Source organism: Bos taurus, chromosome 29 (genome assembly GCF_002263795.3).
Source record: "Bos taurus isolate L1 Dominette 01449 registration number 42190680 breed Hereford chromosome 29, ARS-UCD2.0, whole genome shotgun sequence".
Lineage (NCBI taxonomy): Eukaryota > Metazoa > Chordata > Mammalia > Artiodactyla > Bovidae > Bos > Bos taurus.
The window spans coordinates 42,014,682-42,027,311 of NC_037356.1; the positions used below are offsets into that span (position 1 = coordinate 42,014,682).

The 12,630-nt window shown below is 39.7% G+C and overlaps 1 protein-coding gene across 4 annotated transcripts in view; it reads right to left on the reverse strand.

Moving 5' to 3' along the window:
• Window positions 1-12,630, reverse strand: part of ATL3 (atlastin GTPase 3) — a 46,223-nt gene that overhangs the window by 16,199 nt on the left and 17,394 nt on the right. For all 4 annotated transcript variants that reach the window (XM_010821077.4, XM_059882909.1, XM_059882908.1 and 1 more), the window contains 5 exon segments: window positions 7,562-7,666; window positions 6,953-7,003; window positions 4,135-4,191; window positions 3,222-3,314; window positions 2,124-2,262 (listed from right to left, as the gene is read on the reverse strand). In XM_010821077.4, the coding sequence (XP_010819379.1) occupies window positions 2,124-2,262; window positions 3,222-3,314; window positions 4,135-4,191; window positions 6,953-7,003; window positions 7,562-7,666 (445 nt within the window).

The window sequence follows — 12,630 nt, forward strand, 5'->3', positions numbered from 1 at the left end:
AAGGTATGAGGAGTCACTTCCACCCATCCTCTCTTAAACACCGTCAGTTAAGATTTCACTGGATAGCTTCCCTACCAGTGATGAATATACCAGAGCTCAGATTTGGTAAAGTCATGTCTAATAATGGAGCGTTAAAATCCTAAAGAACACCTTACCTACAAACTCAACTTTCTCACCTACTCAACTCAGAGAATTCACTCACAACTGCTTTTGTTTCAGCACCAGTGTTGCCTAAGCAGATTTCTCTCCAAAGACAGGCCCCAACCTTGGGTTTCCGAACTGCCAACCTACAGGCTGTGAAAGTTTCCCCTTCAGGAAAGCGGCCAACCACATGAAATGTCACACAGGTGGCAAACAGAAGGTAAAGGTAAGCCTTTCAGACTCATAAGACCAGCTGGAATGTAAATCTTAAGCTGAATGAGCATATTAACTTTCTTGAATCCACTGAGTTACATAAATTGAAAATTATGCATTTTATGTTTAATACGAAGTAATAAAAAACTGCCACTTCACAAGACAAGTTCTAGTAACTAAGCAGTGTAAATGCTCTAGGTGACTTGCCCAGTACGGCAGAACTTCCGTTCTAGCACACTACAGCTTTGAGCAAGGATCTGGACGTGGATCTCTGCCCCACCACCTACTAGCTGAGTACTCTAAGCAAGTTATGTAACTTTTCTAAGCCGGTTTCTTCACTTGTAAGATAAAGGAAAAAATATCAGTTCCATGGAATTACTGGGAACATTAAGTATAAAAGTAACTAGCACAGGGGTGGTGCTCAGTCGCTCTAGTTGTGTCTGACTCTTTGCGACCCCGTGGACTGCAGCCTGCTAGTCCTTGGGATTCTCCAGGCAAGAATACTGGAGTGGACTGCCATTTCCTACTCCACATAGTGCTGCTGCTATGGTCTGAATGTCCGTGTCCTTCCAAAACCCACATGTTGAAATTCTAACCCCAAAGGTGATAGTATCAGTAGGCGGGGCCTTTGGGAAGTGATCAGGTCGTGGGAGTGAAGCCAGGTGGGATCAGTGCTCCTATGAAAGAGATCCTACCATGCTCTCCAGCCCATTCCCCCCAAAAGGATACAACCAGAAGTTTTAAGGCCAGAAAGACAACCTCACCGGATCATGCTGGCACTCAGATCTGGGAAATCCAGCCTCCAGAACTATGAGAAATTAATTTCTATTTTTTATAAACTACCCAGTCTATGGTATTTTGTCACAGCAGCCTGGAGAGACTGACAAATGGCCTCTAAAAATGGCAGCTATTATTATTTCAATTTTACTAAGAACCTAAGAAGCTCAAATGGGCTTCCCTGGTGGCTCAGTGATAAAGAATCCACCTGCCAATGCAGGAGACATGGGTTCAATCTCAGGGGATCAGAAATATCCCCTAGAGAAGGAAATGACAACCCTCTCCAGTATTCTTGCTGGGAAATCCCCTGAACAGAAGAGTCTGGTGGGCTACAGTCCATGGGGCTGCAAAAATAGTCAGACTGGACTTAGTGACTGTATAACAAAAAAAGAAGCTCAGATTAATTTATAAACAAAAGTGCTTGGTTAAACCCATGTGTAAACTGAAGACTAGCCATTAAATGACCCAAGGTTTTAGTGAGGAAGGATCAAAAATAAGACAATGGAACCCAAGAGTCCCACCTCTGATTCCTCTAAGCTACTGTCAGGTTAGCACTCCCTGATAGTAACTCATGACCCAGCATCAAGTTTGCTATAATCACAAATAAGATGAAAACAGTAGCCACGCCATGCATCATACCACCTTTGCTTGGGACTTTAGTTTTACTTCATAAAAATGAGCTGACTAATGTTAAGTCTTCCTTTATCTAGCATTTTTATCTCTTGTAAACCAGGAATCACAACATCATTCTTAGAAAGATCATTAATGGGTACTACCACAACCATTTCAGATGGAGAAACTAAGATAATATAATTCTGATGGTCACACTAAGGCAGGAAGAAAAAACTGAACTAGACTCTAAACACTATCCTTTCTGAAAGAACACAGTATTTCTGTCAAGGACTTACTATTCACAACCGATATTTTCTGGTCACTCTTTTTAATTCCAAAGATAAAAATCACATGTATAAATAACATCATTTGCAACACACCTTTCAATTTGCCATCAAAGTCAGGGCTTGTGGCCACCTGGAGTCCCGGATGTGGTAGCAGAAAACAGGAGACGCTGGAGAAACATGAATGGATGTGATTCCGGACATTCTGAATTTCTTCATGCTGGTGTTCTTTTACCTGCCAATAGAGGCCAACAATTTACAAACAACCACATGTTTCTCCTAACCAGCACTCACTCGTATAGGACAAAGGGAAGAAGACTTTCTGACTCTAAAAGATCACAGTGGCCCAGGTGCTGTCCAATAAGAAAACTCAGAACCCTGAGAAGCAATAAATGCATAAATTTGATTAACTATGGCTTGGCTCTTAGAGCTATCAAAGAACAGGTACTAAAGAGTTTTCTTAAAAGAGTATTGCACAAGACTTAGGAAGAATAAGGAAAGATTTGTGGGCATGAAGGACAAGGAAAGGCTTGTGGGCATGAACCAGTGAGCAGTAATTGACAAAGGACCCCTGTGTTTTAATTTTGGAAAACAGGCTAAGCCTGTTTGTATCCACACCAGAAACCAAAAGCACATATAGACTCACATGTGAATTGTGAAATGGAAATTGCAATCAAAGCTTGGGTTTTTGCCTGGGGTTTTTCTCTCCAATCCCTGTGAGTTATATACACGGGTTCTTTAACCTTACCATGAATAATATCAGTTTGTGCTAATTAATATTCCTAAGTATTTAACACACAATGTAATTTTCCATAATCTGCTTTAAATACAGTGGTGGAGAGTGGTTTAGTCGCTAGGTCGTGTCTGACTCCTGTGACCCCACGGATTGTAGCCAGCCAGACTCCTCTGTCCATGGGATTTCCCAGGCAAGAATACTGGAATAGGTTGACATTTCTTTGTCCAGAGGATCTTCCTGATCCAGGAATTGAACCCAGGTCTCCTGCACTGCAGGCAGATTCTTTACCAACTGAGCTAAGAGGAAATCCCTTAAAATACTTTGCTAAAGTATTAAAATATTTTAATATTTTAATACCTTAAATATTTAAAGTAAAGTATTTAAATATTTGCTAAAGGCAAATGAGAAAGTTATCACTACTTTTAGGTAATTCATCAGAAGACTGTATTTCTATTTACCTGTAGACGCTTTTCCAAAAATGACATTCCTCCCTGTAATCCATAGTTGTATTCATAAGGGAAACTCCAGTCTCGAACCAGGAACATCAGTGTCTATTTAGATAAAGAGCAGAACGCATTATAAAACTGCATAAATGCATTTTCAAAATAACCACTGAAACACTTCGCAAAATGCCACCTTCTTCAAAAGGGGCAAGAGAATGTGCTAAATGAATTATCTACCCAATCCTACCCTGTAATGTCTTAGAAACTCTATAAAGACTAGAAGGACATGTATAAGCCATTTGTGAGGTCAGTATATCCTATCTGATATTTTTGTCCTCATGGGTTAAGAGGAAGAGATTGATGAAAATAGACTGATGAGAAAATGCTACATTCACGGGTCTGCTCAAAAGGCAAGTATGAAGAATATGGTGAAGGACAAGAAAAAAAAGAGCACTAGCTAATCATAAAATGAGACCTGTTAATGTCAGACAGGAAAAAAAAACTAAAATAAAAAATAATGCTTAGAGATCCTTTAATCTTACTGAGGTTACTGTGCATTCTCATCCTCATAAAGCAATTAGCTAAAGCTGGGGTCAGCAAAGGTTTTCTGTAAAGGGCCAGAGAGTAAATATTTCAGACTGTTGTAGCAAAAAGCATCCATGGACAATACAAATAAGTGTAGCTAAGTTCCAATAAAGCCTTCACTATGGCCAACTGACATTTAAATTTCAGATTATTTCCACATACCATGAAATATTATTCCTCTTTTGATTTTTTTTCAACCATTTACAAATGTAAAAAAAAAACCATTCCTAACTCCCAGGTCATATAAAAACAGGCAGCTGGCTGTATTTGGCCTATGGATTATAGTTTGCCCATCTATGAACTAAAACAAAGATGTGACTTATATTTACAGTTAACAGCCTACCTGGAAGGGTTTTTGGAAAATTTCATCCATCGCCAGACGACCATATTCTGTGAAGAGCTTTAAAAAAGAAGAGTTATGGTTTGTAAGGCAATATTACATAAAATATTTTAATGGCTATTCTTTAGCAAATAATTCTTTTAACAGACTGAATACTACTTATATGAGACCAAAATTCTACACTCCCACAGGAGTCACAAATCTTAAAATAATCTAGACTATTTCTCTCTCAGAAATTCCTCATTCCAATTCATTAGCAAACCCAAAATCCAACCATGTGCAACTTCCACATGGCTTAGAATATTGCGATAGCTTCTCACTGTGTCAGCCCCACAGACTCTGCTCAATACAGTGGCCACGGTGGCTCTGTTATACAGAAGGTTAGTCAGACCACATGATGCCTCTGCTCAAAACCCTTCAACCTCACTGTGCATAAAAGCCAGACCCTACAGTGTGATCTGGCCACATTGGCCCTCCTTGATGTTCCTCAAACTTGCTGCATGCACTGCCATCCTAGGGCCTTTGTTCTGATGCCTCCTTCTGCCTGCAATGTCCTTCCCCCCAAACACCTGAACAGCTACAACCCTCCTTCAGGCATTTACTCCAATGACTCCTTCCTAATGAAGGCTCCCATGGCCATCTACCTAAAAACATTACACCTCTCCACCCAGTACTTCCTGTCCCATGTCCTTTCAAATTTTTCTCCTCACTTGTCTATCTAACACACTATACCTTTACTTATCTTGATTAGTATCTGTCTTCACTACTAGAATTTAAAGTCCATGAGGGCAGGGACGCTCTGTGCACTATGGGACCTCCAGCACCGAGGACAGCATGTACCAGACCTGTAGGATGCACGCTGTTCGAATGACCCAATGAAGGAATTCTTTAAAGTTAGGGTTTACACATTTACCTCTATTTCTTCATGAAGCTGCACCAAAAAGTACAGCAAAATGAAGTGCAAAAGTTATAAACTCACAGGACAGAGAGGAAGAGAAAGGGTATGAAAAAGAAGAGTTGTCACAAACACTCTGGAAGGAGAACAAACAAGAACTGTCTTGGGTTTTGGCTTTCTCCACCCCTCTAAGAATAAGAGATCTATGAGGCAGGGGCCAAAAAGTAACAAGCAGAGTCTCAGCAGAATACCTGAAAGGCTCAGAAATTAAAGCACCAGTTACCCTGAAACAGGAGGTGAGGGAGGATGACTGATGACTGACGACATTTCCTGATGACTAAGGAAATGGGTAGAAGTCTTTATATATATTACATACACATATGACTTCCAGCTTCCCCAACTGTGAGATGACACATTTCTACGTTTTAAGCCACCCAGGTTGTGGCACTCTGTGAGGTGTGTGCAGTAGTCCTGACACATCACTCATGCCCAGTCATTTCTGCACCCTCCCACTGACTGGACTACAAAATCCATCAAGAATCAAGTCTACCTCACACACTAGTGCATCTGCAGCACTTGGTCCACTGCCTCACACTAATTGCTGTTGCTGCTGTTTAGTTGCTCAGTCAAGTCCGACTCTCTGGGACCCCATAGACTGTGGCCTGCCAGGCTCCTCTGTCTGTGGGATTTCCCAGGCAAGAATATTGGACTGGGTTGCCATTTCCTTTTCCAGGGGATCTTCCTGACCCAGGGATCGAACTCACGTCTCCTACACTGGCAGGTGGATTCTTTCCCACCGATCTACCAGGGAAGCCCTCACACAAATTAGGTATTCCAAAAAATGTGTGAAAGAAAGGAGCTTAGAAAGGGGTCAGTTTCAGGTGAAAAGGTATCAAAGTCAAGTTTTGATGGATACGTATCACGGAGCAACAGCTCTCAACCACTGAATGATGGCACTGGTGTAGAACCACCAATTATGAAGTACAAGTAACTGGTAATAGTAACATCAAGAGCCAAAATTTTGGAATTATTTTTTTTAAGGAATATAAATTAAAACTAATTCAAGGTAATCTCTATAATAAATGACACCCCCAAGACTCTCACATTCTGATATATTTCCTGGATGTCAGTGGGAAGAGTAGAATTTGAGAAGCATGCCAGACTGCATCCAACTCTGGGATATCCAATGAAGAGGATTTTACAGGAAACATGTGTAAGAACTGCTGCTATGGAGTGAGGACAATGACTAATAACAGTAACAGGTTTAATAGGTAACAGATAGCACATATTAAGCACATACTGTTTTCCAGGCAATGACCCTATGCCTTTTATGAATACTAGTTTATTTAGCCTCACTTGAATTACTGCAGTAGGTTCATAAGCAGTCTCACTGAATGCATCATTGCACCTCTAAAAATATACTCTAAACACAACAGTCACCATGATCCTTTTATCACATGTCAAGCAATATCCTCTGATCAAAACCTGGCTCCCATCTCATGCAGAGGAAAAGCCCAAGTCCTTACAAAGCAGGGCATCACTGGAAGCTGAGCGCCCGCCTCTCTGACGTCATCACTCACCCTTCTCCTACTCATCCTCCAGCCTCACCCACTGGCCTCCACGCTGTTCCTGGACCCACCAAGGACACTCCACATCAAGGTCTGTTTTCCCGCTGTTTCCTTCCCTGCATCACTTTCCCCCCAAAATATCTGCAGGATTTACCCTCTCACTTTTTTCGGTCCCCTGCTTAACTCAATAAGAGCATCCCTGACCACTCCAATCATAGATGCACAGAGTGAAGGACTACCATGAGCCCACACCTTCCTCCACATTTCAATCTTTTGCTGAAACTACTCAGTTGTAAAATGCACCTTGGCCTTAAAACTTTTAAATGACATTATTAACATTTTTATGAGGAATACATACCTGCAGCTGTTGAAGATCATCTTCTTGAATGTTCTGGGACAAATTATAAATCTAGAAAACAAAAATTCAGATTGATACTACTCTACTCTACTTCATAAATCTGGCAGGTGGATTTCTACGTTTTAAGCCACCCAGGTGGCTTAAATACCAAGTAAGTCTAAAGCAGTGACCAGAAGCTTGTACAGTTAAAGGTCTGCATATAAAAATACGAGGTCTGTTTAAACAGTAATATTATCTGTCTTTTTGGAGAACTATGCATATAAGGTTGAAATAGCATAATTCTTCCTTTATAGTTTAAAATACAGTTTTCTTACTTTTTTATACCAAAAAAGTAAGAAATTTTCCCATATAATGCAATTGATTTAACTTCAATTTCCATTTTTCAGACTTTTCCTGGAATATACTATATTATGACCAAAATGGGAAAATATTAGTAATTTAGGCTGCTTCTTGAGCTTGTAAGAGCTTCACTGATACCCGTAGTATAAAAAAAACATTACTTATACTTATCACCATAGGAATTCTGATAACAGAACAATAGCTGAAACTTGATGTGTCCTCTTTATCCTATTTCTTCTACAAAATGTTTTCCTAGTCAAGTGGTTTTACCTGCACAGAGCTAGTCATGGTGCTCAGAGCAAAGATGGTTGCACAGTCTTTCACTGTGGACTGGCTGTCAAATGCCCCCTGGGTGTCCATCAGAACAACTGCAACCTATAAAACACACACACACACACACACAGAATAGGTTCAAGTGAGAAGGGGGAAGCACATGCTTGCAGGTTCTATCAGAAAAGCACAATTACAGCTAACCCTTGAACAACATGGGTGTGAACCACATGGGTCCACTTACATGCAGATTTTTTTCAATAAAGGTAAGTATTTAGATGCCTTGGTTTTTTCTGATCAAAGAACTTTGCCGGAAAAGATTATCTGCTCTGACAGACAGTACAGAACAGAGGTGTTTACAGAGCAATATGAAAAGAGAGGAAAATCACCCTAATAATTAAGACAGCCAAATGTTGAAGCCAATTAGCTCACTTTTCAAGCCAGTCCTGTGGATGTTTTTGTTGTTGAAAAACAAATTTAAAATATTGACTTAGTTTAAACTCAGGCATTATTCAATAAAAATAAAACATATGGCCTTGTTGGCATTCACCTGCAAAGCTGAATACTTCTCTTTAAGTTATAGGATTTTCTGGTCATTTGACAAAAGAAAAACCAACATTTATTTCAATCTTTACGAAAGAGACCACACCACAGATGCCAAATGAAAGTAACAGAATCAAAGCCATCGTTCTCTCTGTGTAACTAGGTCTCATGAAGCCTCATTCTTTCCAAAAAGAACTTAATGACCCAGTCCCACCTTAAAAGTGAGATTTATGTAAAAATGTTAAAAAAAAAAAAAAGATGCAGTACCTACCATCCTTGCATAACTTCCGATAATTGAAAAGGTATCTGCACTCCCACATTCACTGCAGCATTATTCACAATAACCAAGGTACAGAAACAGGCTAAATGTTGTTTGACTGACGAATGGATAAACAAAAAGGAGTACATATCCATACACTGGATTATTTTACCATGGAAATGAGTCAAGTCTCAATACATGTTACATCATGGTAGGGCCTTGAGGGCACTGGGCTGGCTGGAAGAGGTCATACAAAATACCCATATTTTATATGATTCCATTTGTATGAAACAGCAAACATGGAAGAGGAAAGGAGATCGGGTGTGGCCAGGGGCTGGAAGAAGAGGGAAATGGGACGTGACTGAGTTTCTTTTGGGGGGTGATAAAAATGTTCTAGCATTACATGGTAATACTTGCACAGTCTTATAAGTGTACTAAAAATACCTGAATTACACACTTTGAAAGGATGAATTTTATTGTAGGCAAATTATCTCTCAATGAAAAAGAAAATCATAACATCTGCTAATAAGAAAAATGAGGCTAACTAGAGGGAAAAAGAAGAAATACTAAAGAGAAGCTCTTTGAGGAGTGGGAGTCCTATGTACACTTAAAGTACTGGATATTTGGAGGGAAATGGTATTCATATATCATGTAGTGGAACAGTAAAATGCCCTAACGACCTTCAAGAACAGTTTGGCAACAGTGAGAAATAGAGGAAATGGGTATTCTCAGACCCAGTAATTTTACTTTTAAGAGACTTTCCAATGTTTTTCACTAGAACCCACAGTAAGAAATATATTTTATATTACAATCAAATATGCACATGCATTAAGCTGAAATTTAATTTTTATCTGCACTATATATACTCTAATACTTCCTAGTTCTTATTTTTAAAAAACTGGTCATAACAGTCAAAGTTCGATGCATTAGACAGGGCACTCAAAGCTGGTGCACTGGGACAACCCAGAGGGATGGGATGGGGAGGAGAGAGGTGGGAGGGGGGCCCGGGATGGGGGACACATGTACACCCGTGTACATGAACACCCGTGTTCAAAATTCTCCAAGCCAGGTTTCAACAGTATGTGAACTGTGACTTCCAGATGTTCAAGCTGGTTTTAGAAAAGGCAGAGGAACCAGGGATGAAATTGCCAACATCCGCTGGATCATGGAAAAAGTAAGAGAGTTCCAGAAAAACATCTATTTCTGCTTTATTGACTATGCCAAAGCCTTTGACTGTGTGGATCACAACAAACTGTGGGAAATTCTTAGCGATGTGAATACCAGACCATCTGACCTGCCTCTTGAGAAATCTGTATGCAGGTCAGGAAGCAACAGTTAGAACTGGACATGGAACAACAGACTGGTTCCAAATAGGAAAAGGAATACGTCAAGGCTGCATATTGTCACCCTGCTTATTTAACTTATGTGCAGAGTACATCATGAGAAACGCTGGACTGGAAGAAACACAAGCTGGAATCAAGATTGCTGGGAGAAATACCAATAACCTCAGATACGCAGATGACACCACCCTTATGGCAGAAAGCGAAGAAGAACTAAAGAGTCTCTTGATAAAAGTGAAAGAGGAGAGTGAAAAAGTTGGCTTAAAGCTCAACATTCAGAAAACGAAGATCATGGCATCTGGTCTCATCACTTCATGGCAAATAGATGGGGAAACAGTGGAAACAGTGACAGACTTTATTTTGGGGGGCTCCAAAATCACTGCAGATGGTGACTGCAACCATGAAATTAAAAGACACTCTTTGGAAGAAAAGTTATGACCAACCTAGACAGCATGTTAAAAAGCAGAGACATTACTTTGCCAACAAAGGTCTGTCTCATCAAGGCTATGGTTTTTCCAGTAGTCATGTATAGATGTGAGAGTTGGACTATAAAGAAAGCTGAGTGCCAAAGAATTGATGCTTTTAACTGTGGTGTTGGAGAAGACTCTTGAGAGTCCCTTGGACTGCAAGAAGATCTAACCAGTCCATCCTAAAGGAGATCAGCCCTGAATATTCATTGGAAGGACTGATGTTAAAGCTGAAACTCTAAAACTTTGGCCACCTGATGCAAAGAACTGACTCACCTGAAAAGATCCTGATGCTGGGAAAGACTGAAGGCGGGAGAAGGGGACGACAGAGGGTAAGATGGCTGGATGGCATCACCGACTCAATGGACATGAGTTTGAGTAAATTCCGGGAGTTGGTGATGGACAGGGAGGCCTGGCGTGCTGCTGTCCATGGGGTTGTAAAGAGTTGGACACGACTGACCGACTGAACTGAACTGAACTGTACACCCATGGCTGATTTATATCAATGTATGGCAAAACCACAATATTGTAAAGCAATTAGCCTCCAATTAAAATTAATTAATTTAAAAAAATAAAATGAATAATTAATCTGAAAAAACGAAACTGGTCATAAGCAATAAATTGATTTCTCTACACTTTATTGGGTCATGGACACAGTTCAAAAAACTGTGGCCTGGAGACATGCTTGCACACTACTCGCAAAAACATTTTTCGGGTTGTTCACTATAGCAGGGATTACAAAATGAAAAAAAAACAATCTAAATGCCCACCAATAGGGAAATAGGTAAATAAAATAAGACATATTCATCTGATGACTACTGTCCCTGGTGGCTCAGACAATAAAGAATCTGCCTGAGGAGAAGGCAATAACAACCCACTCCAGTGTTCTTGCCTGGAGAATCCGAGGGACGGGGGAGCCTGGTGGGCTGCCATCTATGGGGTCACACAGAGTCGGAAATGACTGAAGTGACTTAGCAGCAGCAGCAGCAGGAGTGGGATTGGTGGACAACTCTCTTTTTAGTTTTCTGAGAACTGTTTATAATGTTCTGTATAGGGGCTGTACCAGTTTATATTCCCACAACAGTGTGGGTGTCTTCCCTTTTCTCTCCACCCTCTCCAGCATTCGTTATTTCCAGAATTTTTAATGATGGCCATTCTGACCAGTGTGAGGTGGTACCAAGTGTAGTTCTGATTTACATTTCTCAGAGCCATCTATTTTTAACCAGTTTCGTTTGTACTCTCTTGGTGGTTATTTTCCTATTTAAAATATACTTGTATTGCTGTTTCTTGATTTATCAAATTTAGAAATTATTTCTTCATGCTCTAAATTCAAGAAAGCATTGTTGACACCTGTCTTTTCCTCCCTTTATAATTTTTTGAATAATTATAAAACCCTTTTACTTCCTCTGTTGCTTAACTCTGTTACTTTAATATAAACAACTATTTCCTACTCATCAGGTTCTCTTTTTGTGTGTGTATCAATATTCCTTTTCATACCTTTTTTCTTCCAGTTTTCTTGAGGTATAATTGACAGATAGCACTACATAAGTTTAAGGTTTATACCATAATGATTTGACTTACATCATGAAATGTTTATTACAATAAGTTTAGGGAATATCAATCAACTTCACATAGATACTAAATTAAAGAAATTTTTTTCCTTGTGGTGAGAACTCTTAGGATTTACTCTCTTAACAGCTTTCATATATAACATACAGCATGTTAATTATATTATGTTGTACATTAATTACATCCCTTGTGCTTATTTATCTTATAAACAGACATTTGTACCTTTTGACTGAATACATCTAATTCTCCCCATCTTTCATCACTAGCCCCTGGTAGCCACAAAACTCTCTTTTTCTATGAGTTTGTTTATTGGTTAGTTTGTTTTTAAAGTATAACTGACCTATGCCATTGTCTTAGTTTGTGGTACATAGTGATTGGATTTTTTCTGTATGTTCAAAAAAATCGCCATGCTAAGTCCAGTTTTCATCTGTCACCATACAAAGATTATATTGACTATCTTCTCTATAATGTATATGTCATGCCCATTACTCATTTATTTTGTATCTGGAAGTTTGTACCTCTTAATCTCCCTCACCTATTTTTTTCCTCCTCCAACTTCAATCCCCTCTAGCAACCATCTGCTTGCTCTCCAGATCTAGAACTCATTTTCATTTTGTTACATTTGTTCACCTTGTTTCAATTTTTAGATTCCACATATAAGCAAAATTGTGCAGAATTTGAAAAAAAAAAAAAGAATCTGTCTGAATTCAGGAGACTCGGGGTTCAATCTCTGGGTTGGAAAGATCCCCTGGAGAAGGAAATGGCAACCTACTCTGGTACTGTGGTCTGGAGAATCACATGGACAGAGGAGCCTGGTGGGCTACAGTCCAGGGGGTCACAATGAGTCAGACATGACTGAGCAACTAACACTTTATGAAACAGAGGCAAAAC